This window comes from Barbus barbus, assembly GCF_936440315.1.
Source record: "Barbus barbus genome assembly, chromosome: 21".
NCBI lineage: Eukaryota > Metazoa > Chordata > Actinopteri > Cypriniformes > Cyprinidae > Barbus > Barbus barbus.
Genome location: NC_136749.1, coordinates 12,539,094 through 12,553,490, shown reverse-complemented (window position 1 = coordinate 12,553,490; position 14,397 = coordinate 12,539,094). Strand labels below are relative to the sequence as shown.

At 35.5% G+C, this 14,397-nt stretch overlaps 1 protein-coding gene across 1 annotated transcript in view; it reads right to left on the bottom strand.

Moving 5' to 3' along the window:
• The window catches only part of LOC306887501 (integrin alpha-10-like), a 38,537-nt gene that overhangs the window by 15,883 nt on the left and 8,257 nt on the right, over nt 1-14,397 (bottom strand). The window contains exons 6-9 of the mRNA XM_079445264.1: nt 9,829-9,943; nt 9,611-9,738; nt 7,109-7,257; nt 1,664-1,814 (exon numbers count right to left, since the gene is read on the bottom strand). Of these exons, the coding sequence (XP_079301390.1) occupies nt 1,664-1,814; nt 7,109-7,257; nt 9,611-9,738; nt 9,829-9,943 (543 nt within the window). The remainder of the gene's footprint in view (nt 1-1,663; nt 1,815-7,108; nt 7,258-9,610; nt 9,739-9,828; nt 9,944-14,397) is intronic.

Genomic DNA, 14,397 nt, shown 5'->3' with positions numbered 1-14,397 from the left:
CGGGAATAGGGCTATCAAAATAGGGGCAAGACCCTTTTGGGGTATAGGGGATGTTTGTTTTGGTGATTTCAAATATCAACATTGGCTTCCAGAAATCGCTTACCCTGTCTTTAAGTGAAATAAAGCTGAAATTAAAATGAACATGAAAAATAGAAAATTAGAAATGTTGCATTGGAATCTCACTGAAGTAAAATAAGTATAAGTTGAAGTACTAAAACTACTAAAATAAATAAATTATTACTAAAATAAATTAAAGCTAAATAAAATGATTAAAAACAATAAAGTGACAAGAGCACATACTATAATAGTATATGAATAATAGAACAGAATTTGTTTTTATTGGCAGCAGTATTTGTAGTTTCTCAACGTCTACGCTACTTTTAATAACAAATGTCATAGTTTGTTTAATAGAAAACATAGCCATATCCAGTCATGGTAATGAGGGTCATGGATGGTTTTACCTGTGGTTACCACAGTCTTATTACAAATACCAGAATTAAAATATGCAAGAGCTCTCTCTGAATGCTCCATGAATTAGAGCATGCTATCAGCTTTCCTCCTGAGTAAAAACTGTTGGTCTCAGATTATAGGACCAAAAAAACTTGTTTGCCTTCAGACATTATGAGATATGACTGTAATCATGAATAGCCTGATGAACGGAAACTATATCTGATGAAGAGTTCATACTCAGTTCCACTGTCAGAATATTTTAAAGGTGAAGGGTGTAACAAAACTTCTGCGCCACTAGAGGCACCAAACAGAAAAGCTAAAATAAAGCCAGCTTTCAAGTTTCCAAGTTTCAAGCTTAAAAATAACCATCTTCCATTGGTTAGACAGGCAGTTCGACCTACATCAAATTTACTTCATTGATTGAGCCGACACGAATACGATGTAAATCCAACCCGTAGCTCTATATGACATAAGTGTTGATGTCAGCTTTTGGGCACTTTACGCTCAAATTTGAATTACAATAAAACAAATATACTGCTTTTTTATTTGTAGTATAGTACACTATAAAAACATTGTAAATACAACAAAGACAATCGAAGTAAGTTTTACAAGAAAATACTATTTCAGTATTTGAACTTTCTGTTCAAAATGTTTAATTTAATTGAATGTTTCTTTGTAATTATTTGTGATATTTACTAGCAATTTCAGAGTGAAAATTTACATCTTTTTTTCAAGATACAAGCAGCTAGACAGTCTAGTTGGAAAGCCATTTTGTCTACACTGACACCCCAGGCTCTGATGGTGGCAGCTTCACTTAGTTTTTTTCTTGCGCTGTTGTGGTTTAGGGTGGCAGTGAAGAAGAGGGGCAGGGTGTCAGTGTCGAGAGGTTTTAGGGTGTGGTGCATTCCTCTGATGGCAAGGAACCCCGTTTAAGTCTATTTCTGTAATAATGTGAATAATGCAATAATGTGGTTATGATTGTTTAAAGAATTAGGGAAGACCGTTTTATCATTCAAACGCAGACATCTCTGCGAGAGAACCGGGTGGAGCTGAGCAGAGACACTGAAAATAGAGCAGTGCCAATTATGGTCAGTTTAAGTGGAGATCTGATATTCAGGCATACACTCTGCTGCTCGCTGGTTTTCTTAGGAGGGGTTGTAGGTTTTTCCAAGGGTCAGGTTTAATTATGGTAGGAATGTGTATTTGTACTTACAGCAATGGCATATCTGGTGATGTTACGTTTCTCACATTCAGCCAAGGAATCAGGAAGGTCTCCGCTATCATGGGACTCTCCATCTGTCACGACTATCATCACTTTAGTGGCCCCTTCCCTCGCTCCTCTGTCTGGACTAAAGGCCTCAGTGCTAGACATGGGTGAGAAAAAGGAAACAGTTAAACGTCTGAGTGTTTTTTTCATAGTTAAAGGCACAATTGATCAAAAGCAAGAGAAAGTTATAATTTATAATGTTACTAAAAGAGTAACAATAAACACACATCCTTTAACTTTATATTTATCAAAGGATTCTAAAAATGGTATTACAGTTTTCAGTACACCTGTTTTCAACATTGATAATAATAAGAAATATTTATTGATCAAATCAACACTTTATTTATCAAGGATGACTGGAGTAATGCCTGCTGAATATCACAGGAATAAATGACATTTTAAAATATATTTAAAATAGAAAACCATGTAAAAATACAATGCCATATGATTTCATAGTTTTGTTAAATAGCAAAATATTATATACATTTTAAGTGTGGCTTAAGTTTTAAGCTTATATTTTGTGACCCTGTATAATTCCTGTAATTTCAAGACCTATATCAGTATGAAAACTGTCCATATACAAACACAAACTAATGCAGATAACTTATATGTTTGAAGCAGCGATTAATGCAGCAGGTTTCTGTGCTGATTGTGTGAGGGTGACATGCATTTTGCAAGATGTAAGTTTTGTGGCCCAGCCAGTGTTAGTCAACTTAGTGATTTTCAGGCGGTCGTCCAGACTCTAGCTAAATATAACTATGTGGCTGCCCGCAAGAGTGCAGAGTTTAAAAACAACCAGCAGCTTTATGCCTAATCACATCCAGGGAAAGCAGGATAGGAGAGCAAACAATAGTGGAAACACAAAAAATAGTAACTTTGAATATATATAATATATATATATAATATAATATATATATATATATATATATCTGTGCTTGAGATGGAATCAAAATCATGTGAGAAAGAAAATCACACTCTAATTTTCCACACAGAGGTACGACAGGAGAACTGACAAAAGAGCATGGAGCTGTTTTGATGTGGTATGTGAAAAATAGAGGGCAGGTTTTAATGGTGGAGAAGAATGTTTGTTCCATGAAGATATTTATACACAGGATGTTATGAGGGAGAAAATCTTGACCAAATCTTGAAAAAATTCTTGAATATAAGAAAGATACAGAATTTGTTATGCAGATGTTTCAGTGGGATTTTAGTGATTATGAAGACATTTTAAAAGGGATTTAGGAAGAAGGCAAGCAAGAACCCCTGTGAAAACAAAGTGTGCTTAATTGTATTGAATGTGCAGATATACAATGGGGGAAAAAGTATTTGATCCCCTGCTGATTTTGTACGTTTCCCCACTGACAAAGAAATTATCAGTCTATAATTATCATGGTTGGTTTATTTGAACAGTGAAAGACAGAATAACAACAAAAAAATCCAGAAAAATTGATTTAAAAATGTAAATACATAATAGAGCATTATTAATAAAAATAAATATTATATTTATAAATATTAGATCTACTACATATATATATATATATATATATATATATATATATATATATATATACATTTTTTTTTTTTTTAGAAATCACCGTGGAACAAAGTACATTACATTACATTGTTACATTGTACATAACATTAACATTGTGTGTTTATAGTATGTGTTGCCCCTTCTGTGCCTCGGCTGCACAAATGAGATATGTCGTTTTTCCCACCATGTCCGATATTAAAATTAGTGCGACACACTTTGCAAAAGGTGTGGGCATTGTTTACATGGCTTCGAGACAAGAAATTAAATTCTTCCATCCAGCTGTTGTTAAATTTACACAAATATGTTCTTTCTTTGCCGGAGCACCACCTGACTCTTCTCCTTCCATTTCTACCACTGATAGTAGATTCAACTTCCCACGTCTACTACTAGCGCAGAAATCTACAGCGCAACTGGGTTGTAGGTTGCTAGGTTGAGATCACAAATGGTTTGAAATTTGTGTATTGTGTCGATTGTGTGAGGTGATGTGTTGGGAGGATGCGTTTCATACAAGATCTGGCAACAACCTTGGAATAAAATATTGATGTGATTATTCATATAACTAGATTTTGCTATACAAATTACGGGAGTTTCCCGGGAGAAATAACAAAACAGGAGGGGAGCGGGAGATGGGTGAGAAATACGGAAGACTCCCACGAAAAATGCGAATGTTGACAGGTGTGGTACAGGTAACAAACTGAGATTAGGAGCACTCCCTTTAAAAGAGTGCTCCTAATCTCAGCTCGTTACTTGTATAATTGTATCAATCTCTCTGACTGATAGGGGATCAAATACTTATTTCACTCACTAAAATGCAAATCAATGTATAACTTTTATGTTATTCTGTCTCTCACTGTTCAAATAAATCTACCATTAAAATGATAATTTCTAAGTCAGTGGGTAAACGTACAAAACCAGCAAGTGATCAAATACCCCCCCCCCCCCCACTGTATGTATGTGTGTATATATATATATATATATATATATATATTAGTTTACCATTAATGCTTGTCCATACTTTTGACATGACTCTTCTATTAAGAGTCAGAAAACGTTACATTCAATTTGCACTTCAGAATGTTTAAACTATCCTTCTAGTAAGAGAGTCTTTCTAAACTATCTGTCTAAAGATAGAGTGTATTTCTTTTGAAAGCAAACAAGCAAGCAAGAAAGAAAGAACCAAAGAAAAAGAAAGAAAGAAAAAGATAGAAAGTTGCAGGGAAAGTGATTTGAGCAAATAAGTCTGTTAATTGCTGGGGTTGGTGTTATTTAAAGGCTGCTGTGCTTTATTGAGTGCTACATCTGGACTTATGTGGCTTTTAACTCACACTCTCTTTCATTTTACTGTGAGAATTAATGACTATATTTGAATTCTCTCACGTTCATGTCTGTGTGTGTGTGTGTGTGTGAATCCACTGTATGAACATGGTCATGTGTGTTTGAACAGCTGCACGAGTGAAGGCTGCGTCTACTGGATGGTGACCACACCTGCAGCTCTGCTGAGCCAGCTCTCCTTCTCCATCAGCAAACCTAAATGTTATGACAACCTTCTTCACCTCAGCCAACTACTGCTATCACTTCATCAACCGTGAGAGAGTGTGTCTGTCCAGTGTGTGCCTTACAGAGAGTGGAAAGTCTTAAATGAGTCTTTAATTGTGTAGAAACACAAAGAAACACATAAACAAACTCTCACACAGTAAGAGAGCTGAAGAACCTGGTATAAACAAAAAAAAGGTCCATGAATTCTGTGCAAGACAAAATGAAGGATTGTGTTTAGCACTGACAGATTTTAGACTAGATTCCTGAACATCCATGTTACAGTTTCAGTGTTAAATACTCATTGCAAGTCATTAAGTTGTAAGCTGTGTATTTTATTCACTAAAACAAAATGGCTTACAAAATTCATTAGTTCTGGGTTTAAACTGTACTGGTTGTGTTCTAAGTTTTTGATTCACTAAAAAGAACTGGTTCATAAGAGTCATTTGATCTGGAATCAGAATACACTGTTTACTGTACGTTTCTGATTTACTAAAAAAAAAAGCTCATAAGAGTCATTTGTTCATGAATGGGGCACTGGTTGCACATTTGTGCTGTATGTTATTATTTACTAAATAGATTTGCTCACAAGAGCCATTCATTCTGAAATCAGACTACATAGTTTGTATTCTGTGTTTCCGATTTTCTAAAAAGAATCAGCTCATAAGAACCAATCAAGGAAATCAGACTACACTGGTTAGACTGCACTTGTATGTTGTCGATTCACTAAAAAGAACCGACTCATAAGAGTTTTTTGTTCTGGAATCAAACTACACTGGTCACGCTATTGTTTTATTTATTTTTTGCTAAAATGCAGTGACTCATAAAAATTATTTGTTCAGGAATCAGACTAAAAAGACTTTTTGATTCACTAAAAAGAAGCGACTCATGAAAGTTTTTTTGTTCGGGACTCAATCTACACTGATTGCACTGTTTGTTTTTGATTCACTAAAATATCTGACTCACAAACATTATTTGTTCAGGAGTCAGACTACACTAGTCATGCAATTAGTTTTTTTATTTGCTAAAAAACAGTGACTCATGAGAATTATTTGTTCACGTTGTAGATTCAGTAGCGGTGTTCTAATTCATTTAAAATTGGTTCCACCATTTTTTTTAAATACACCTGGTTCTGAAAAATTTCTTGGTTTCCAATACTAGTAAAATGCTAATGCAATATTCCCATGGCAATAATTGTATTGAGTACAGAGTTCTGTGTTATTAATTCATTTAAATAATCAAGTAACATTCTATTTTCCTTGATATGGCCCTTTTAAAATGCATAGCTTGACTACACTGGATTGTTCAAATCTCATTTTCAGACAGTAGAAAGTTCCTTCCCAGCAGACGAGTTTCATTTTGTGAGCCTTTGCTTTTGTGGTCACCAAGTGCCAGCTATGGTTAGTGTTCTACATGTGTGTGTATATGTGTGTGTTGGAGGGATTCGGTATTGGGATACCAATAAAGAAGAATGACAGAAGCAGACATACAGGAATGGAGAGAGTGTGAATGGGATTCAGAGTGTAACAAATGGGAATCTCTTTAAAAAAATCTTTGCTTGTGCATGAGAGTCTCAGGGGAAGGAATGGAATTATAGTTCTGACCCACATGGAAAGAACCTATATGAGGATATATGCGCATATATGAAACCTATATGCAGTATATATGCACATATATGATAACATATATGCTGCATATATGCGTATATATGCCACATATAGGCAAAATTGAGGTGCATATATGTGCATATAAAGGCCATATAGGTCTCCTGTATTGCTTCTTTATATCCACATATAAGCCCTATATGTACATGTAAATGTAAATTTCGACATTTTGGGCTTTTATTTATGTTGTCTAGCAGCTATGGATTTTAATAATTTTACTAATATATAGGTAAACATATAGGTGCATATATGCACACATATATATATACATGCATATATGTACCTATATAGGTACATGTATGCACGTATATGTGTACATATATGTGCATATATGTACATATATGTACATATATTATAGGAAAACGGCCAATTTTATATATGTCACATATATTAAAAACATATATCAAAACCTATATTAAAACATATATGTTTATATAGGTTATTTCCGTGTGGGGAGGAGCCACCTTTAAAAACATCAACAAAAAAAACAAAGGCACTATTGACCAGATAGACTAAACTATGCTACATACTTTACATGATCTCTGGATGTGGTGGGGGATCATGGAAAGGTCAGAATGTACACAATGCAATACCTTTCAAAAAGGAATAATAGAGAGGGCCGTGCTACATTTGTTTTGAATGAGCAGTGGGTCACCATACCAGGCCATTTGGATGGCGTACGCGGTGCGAGTCTCCCGTCCCTCTTGACGACTGATGTTCTTGGCGGCTTCAACCACATCCTGTGTTGTCTGATAGTCCCTGAGAGACCACTCATGGACCGAGATCTCCCCGTACTGCAGGACACCTACCTACAAATATTCACAAACAGTATTTAAAATCTCCCATCTCAGTTTATATGCAAAAATATTAGGGGTGACCAACACCTTATATCATGATATGAGTCATTTTATTTCACGGTAACAATAACACAATATAGTTACTTTTGCTTTACATAAGGTCTTTATGGCATAAAATTTTTGACTAAAATTAAAATTCTTGTCACCAGTGTCAATATCACAAAAAACTACTCCTAGCCTAAATTAAAAGCTATAGCTCACTGAAGACAAGTAAACAGTCAGCAATTAAATAGGAATACGAAACTAACTACAAACATTAGGACAAAATAACTACAGCAGAACAAATAAATAAGAAATTCTACATACATTGTATGAAGTAATCAAATGTATAAAAACACTACGTATTCTTCACTGTGTAAATTAAATATATATTTCTAAATATTAAAGTTACAAAAGTGATTTAGTCAAGAGCAGTGAGAGATTTTCTCTCTGTTGTTATCTGATTAACCTGAATGACAGACAGCAAGAATATAAGACTGCTGTCACTTTAAGAGCTGCCCAGATCCAATATACTGTTACACATGTGCTTTCTTTCTCAGCTGTTTGCTTCAAAATTACTGTGTTTATGTAGATACTTGCAAAGACAGGCATTTTGACACATAAAAGTGTGTGTATTTAACTGTTCAAGACCTATAAGTCGGCAAAAATATCTCTGTTCAATAGTCTTCACGTGCGCGCCTGATTGAGTTTCAAGGTCTTAAAAACACTTGTTTTTAAACTGCAATGCTTAAAAATGCATGCAAACTATTCATTTCATGACCACATAACACAGCAATGTCACGTGAACGTGTAACCGCGATAGAGAAGATCTCTACCGAATGCCAAAATCTCTACTGTCTGACACATTTCTACCGGTTAATCATGTCTACCGGTATATCACCCTCACCTAAGAAACATATTAATAAAAACATTATAGTGACATTTCTGTGGTGCTTTCATAACATTGATGTGTTTGTTCGAGCATCCTAAGTACCCCAACATAGTAACATTGTCTTAACCAATAGTCTGAATCTACTGTAAGGGTTGTGCCATTTGTAAATAGAGGGTCCTTCATATGGTGATATTTGGGGGTCCCTACCATTAAAAAGAAAGAAGAAAAAAATAGTCTAGCAGTTGTTGGAGGTAATTTGCTGTAAAACACACAGCAGCAGTAATTTCTGCGGAATGGATAACTCTAGAATAAGATGTAGATGAGATTGGCATCTCCACTATGTGCTCTGCTCCACCAACATGAAGGCTTAAATCTGTCAGAGCAAGAAATGCTTTTACTTAGGAATTTCCTTTTACCTCTTGTTGCCCCCAGCCTGCCTACCGCCTTAACTCGCATACAAAAAACACACGCCAGGAACGTAGATACACACATATCCATCTCTCTCTCTTAATCCATCCATCTATCCACGCATCCATCAGTCCATCTTCTCTTTATCATTTTCTGGTTTCTCTAGCATACATTCATACATTTCTAACTCTGTACCCTTTGTCCTTTTTCTCTAGAAACCACAACTTCTGTCTGTTCACATTAATATAGTTATTTATTTTCTCCAGCCTGCCAACACTGTTTCTGTTTGGGCTCCTTTCTCTCTGCGGACTGGCTTGTGGTTCTGTTCCTCACAGTCACTCATATTGGCTCAGTGCATCAAAGATTGGTGTTGGAGCTGCTGATGACAGTATTTAAAGTAAAAAGGCAGTTCTACATATCTGTCAAAACCTCAGCCAGGTCTCTTATACCTAAAAGCACACAGTTGGAGAGTAATGATTTTGCTTACTCATTTTGCTGAATGTTTATGCATGCATCCTGTCCAATTAATTTTCATGATTTTTCCATAACTTGTCCAATTGCTTATAATGACTGGATAGGAAATAAAAGAGGTTTTTAAAAAATATTTTTGCACTCGCAAAGAGTCATTTCTCACTTAAGCAAAACTTCATAACTGTAAATAAATAGAAAAATTGATCATAATGACAGTATTTTCTATAACCTTTTCAGCTTTTACTAATTGTCATGACTTTTTCAGACCTGCAAAACACACATTTGAATGCTGATATATATTATTTTTTTTCCAGGAACAATGGGAATCCTTCTTATGGCTACAAAGTCTTGAAATAATTTTTTTGAGGACTGAATACATCTAACTGTCAAGCTATGATGAGTTACTTATTCAAAACTAATGTTTACTAAAGTGCAGATCTAAGCCAAAGAGCCAAATCTGGAAAAAAACATATTTTGAAGTGAATTTTTTAAAATATATTATCACAAAAAAATCTACAAACAAACTACACAATTTATTATTATTAAAAAACATACCTGCATTTGTTCAGGGCTTATGTGGAACTTGCTGAGAATTTTGCTAAGAAAGTTCTGCACTTCGTACCAAGGGTAGATACTATTAGAACCATCTAAAACAATCACTATATCCATGTATGTGGTGCATCCTGTGAAAAACAAACACAAAAGGAGTTCAGTTAAATGCAGTTGTTTCATTCAGTCCAACAGGTCAGATGGACAGAGGATGTTTATCTCACTCTGGGCAGTGGGTGCAATGACGTCCTTGGGCTCCATGTCATTGGTGACAGACGCACAGATTCCTGTGCTGAACAGAGATGTACCGCATTCCTGGGACCATAGTGGAGCGCAGGCCTAAAGATTACACATAGAAAGTCTGTATTACAGTTAAAGTTCAGCATCTGTAGCACCATGCTTTACACAATTTTTTAACACTACTGGTACCTTACAGACTTATGTCAAACAGTATTATCACAGAACCTGTGGCTGATAATGTGCACAAATTCAGGATTTTGTTAGCATTGTATGTTAAATTCTCTTTGTAAATGTTAAGTCTGGTATTTGGGCCTTTTTCTGACAAATGTCTTCTGTTTAAAAAGTGGGAAGCGCCATGTGCTGGTCAGACCAATAAAATCTACTGAAGTGAAATGAACCAGGGAAAGTAGGTGAGGGAAACAGAAAAAAAGAGAAGCAAAGAGAAAGTGGTCATGAAAAAGAACAGAGGAATATTTTATTGCTCAGAAGTTTCTCTTTTATTGCTCAGGCAGAACACTTACACTACCCTTCGAAAGTTTGTGGTCAGTAAGATTATTCTAAAGAAATTAATATTAATATAAATTTTAAAGGTGACATTAAAGACATTTATAATGCTACACAAAAATTCTTTTTCAAATGATGTTCTTTTGAACTTTCCATTTCTCAAAGAATGCTGAAAAATTATGTTTTCAACATTGATGATAACAAGAAATGTTTCATTGCACCATATCAATGTTTCATATGCACCAAATCAGCATTAGAATGATTTCTGAAAGATCATGCGACACTGAAGACTGGAGGAATTGCTGCTTAAAATTCAGATTTACCACCACAGGAATAAATAAAATTTTAAAATGAATTAAAATAGAAATCAGTTGTTTTAAATTATAACATTTCAAAATATTACTGTTTACTGTATTTTTGACCAAATAAATGCAGCCTTGATGAGCATACGAGACCTCTATCATTTAACAATCTTATCAACCTCAAACTTTTGAACGGTAGTGCCATTGACTTCTCTGAACTTTGTCTCAAACGATTCTCTTAAAAGAATAAAGAAAACAATAAATAATTTTGGAATAATTTGATAAGAAATATCTGGATTCATATTGAAATTATATTAGTCTGAACAGCGTTCAAGTATTGTTGAGATCTCTTCTGAAACTTAAAAGTGGAATTATTTGGGTCTCTTTCTCTTTAGAGAGAGAAAGAATGAGATTTTGAAGATTTGTGATTTTGTTTTGTTATGGGAAATAATCACCAAAATGGGTTAGAAAAAGAAGACTGAGAAGGGAAAGAAAAAATTAGAAGGAGCGATATGGAGAGCTGTTGATATTGTCATAAATGCTTTAACAGAGTTGGCGGCTGCTCCTGCAATGAAGCAATTTAAACGTACTTGGAGGGAATTGGGGGAGAAGGGCAAAAAAATACATAAAAATAGTACGTCTTCAAAGCGTGCCATTTATTTGCCTGAAAAACCATTGTGAGGATTGGTGAGGCAAAGAATGGAGAAAGAAGACATACCAAGAGTTGAAAGACGGCGAATGAGACAAAAGAAAAAGTGTTTGGAAGGACTGGTTAGACTGAAGGGGGGTAAATGTTCTCCCAACTCCCCACCCTGTTATTATGAAGGCCTGTAAGAGAGGGATGGGAGGATGGAGATGAGTGCGAGAGACAGAACTGAAATGGTGATGAGGATGAGAGGTGCTATGGCTTTTCCACGGCCTGTCATTACAAAGGGCTTGAGTCACATTCCTATCCTGTTATAGCACTGAACAAAGGAACAAACACAGACTCACAAATCCCTAAACAGGTACATTCAATTAAACGCTTTGGTTAGTGATACTTGAATCTGCAATGTGGGGCTCATTACATCCATGCTGTGAGTGCTAGTTTAAGTTGGCATACGCCACTTTGAACTATGTGTGACTCCATCCCAGAAGCTGTACTCACTTGCTCTCCGTTTAACCCTCTGTTATACAAACACACACAAAAACATATTTTTGTTTGAACACACATAGCCTGACTCATTCGCTCGCTCTCATAAAACGTCTGACTACTGCCGAAAGCCACCCAGCAATTCCACCAAAGCCACAGCAGAGCGGCTCCAGAACTGGACTGATCTGGTTCACTGCGTTCTGCCCGACACAAAAAGCCTTGTGTATTTGGAAGAGAGAGTGTGTGTGCGGGTAAAAGATATTTAGAGGCTGAAACCATGAATATTAAGAGGAAGACTGACTGTTCTGGTCGAGTTTTGGGTCAGGTGAGGTTTTAGCTTGTTTTTGTCTCTCTCTCTTCCGCTCCATCTGTCAATCCATACTTCCATATGTCTTAAAGAAATATTTCACTCAAAAAGGAAAACTGTCATCTTCTACGGTGTTCCAAATCCACATGACTTTCTTTTCCTTCTATGCAAATCAGGACGTTGTACTTCCTTAAAACTACTACTAAGGTCATATGATAGCTTTGATAGAGAAGCAGATAAAAAATTACATTATTCATTAGAAATCCTGATATCCGACCTAGTTCTCCTGGGCACATTGATAAGAGAAGTAGTAGTGTCCAGTTTATGAATGACGCATTGTTCTGAAATAGATCTTTTCAATGAAAGTAGTCTGAATGATTCATTTACAAATTGATGTGGTTCTCTTGTTTAACTTACTAAAACAATGATTCTATTCATAGAAAAAAATACAAAAGGAGATTGCAAAAGTAATCCATATGAATCAAACTGTTTGTTCTGTTTGAGTTTGATGAATCAAAACTTGCTCAACATATAACTTGAACTTGGCTCTTCAGAAGATTGGGTCTTAGCTTAACAAAAAATTTAAATTTATTGAAAATGTACTCCCTTTCAGATCATACTAGATGTAGATGTAGTTTGTATCTTCATCGGAACAGATTTGAAGAAATTTAGCATTACATCACACTAAAGGTCCTTGTACACTGAGTCCGAAATTTTCGTATGCGTTTTTTCATTTTTGTTTTTTCGTATTCTTCATCCTTTCCTATCAATATACACAATAATCCACAAGTAATTGATACGACTCCAGTCCATCCAGTCTTGTGAAGTGAAAAGCTGCATGTTTGTAAGAAACAAATCCATAATTAAGGCATTTAAAATTTGATATAATTAGGGGTGATCCGATTGATCGGGTACCGATTATTATCGGCCGATAATCACTTTGGTTTGTTTGATCGGCTGTCTCTAGAAAGGCCGATCTCAAAAAAACGATCTCTAGACCTGCCTGCTGTGAGAGGTTTGGCATGACATGCAGCGGCACCGTCTCAGTCTCAGTCTCTGTCTGGCGCGGGTGATAAAATTATAATGCTGAAGGTGAGGTACAATTCATATTTATTCATTAAGGGGAGACACTACAGGCAAAAACACATTTTTTTTTCATGCACCTGTCAAATTTGAGATTTTGGGCTTTTTGGTTTTTCATAAAGTATTTTTTCAGACTAGTGGAAAGAAAACATCCAAAAATATCTATTTGTGTCAATAGATTTCAATTACAATACATATTTTTAAAAGCCGTTTTCTCAAAATGAGTTTTCTCTCCTACATTGAGCCATATATCTCCACTTCAGTAGCACTTACACACACCAAACTTTACATTTTTATTCCTGTCTATATCCTGAAGGTTTTTACAGAGGGATTTGTTCATATATAATTTGCTTGATTATATACAACATTTTATTCCCCCAAAAATTGTGAAAATGTATTGTTTTCTGCCTGTTCTAAGTTTTTTCTGAATTATGGAGTAACAAAATGATATAGCCAAAATTCCCTCAGTAAAAACGTTTGACTCTAATATGTCAATAAAATTAAGAATTTTGAAACCAACTTCATCCAGTGTTTAGATTTTTGTTCTAGAAATTATGCAAATTAGCCCATATTTCATTAAATAATGCCTCATTTGCATATTTAAACCTAACATTTTAGAAAGCTTGTAATACAAAAAATGTTTGCAATTATCAATGTAATCAATCAACTAGGTAAGTAAGGTGATAACTATTAGTTATTGTTTTTACCCTATTCACCTGCAGTGTCTCGCCTTAAATAAATATAAATTAATTAATATAAATATAAATAAATGTAAAGTAATTTGAAACTTTCTGTGAGACATCATTTCATAAACAGCCTGTGTGAATCACCGCGCTCGCTTTCCGTCTCAAAATGTGCAAATGGCTTCAATCACATCGCGTCTGCATTATAAGCGAGCTGCACGCTGCATAATTGACACAGGAATTGTCACTTGCACAATAGAGGCAGTGTCACATCGTTACTAAAGTTTATAAATTGCTTTTCTTGTTAATTCTTGCCAGTGTTTAACCATTCAGCCCTCGCGCGCTCTCCTGCCCAGACAGCAACATAGTGTTGGCCCAGATCCGGCCCACATCTGGCTCGTGTGAAATCCATGCGGGCCAGATGTGGACCGGATCTGGGCCGACACTGCTTGCTGTCTGGGTGGAGACCGTGCGTTCATGCACATTCGCAACGCACACACATAATGCCAGGTTCACATTACTCCGTTTGCAGTGCGTATGGT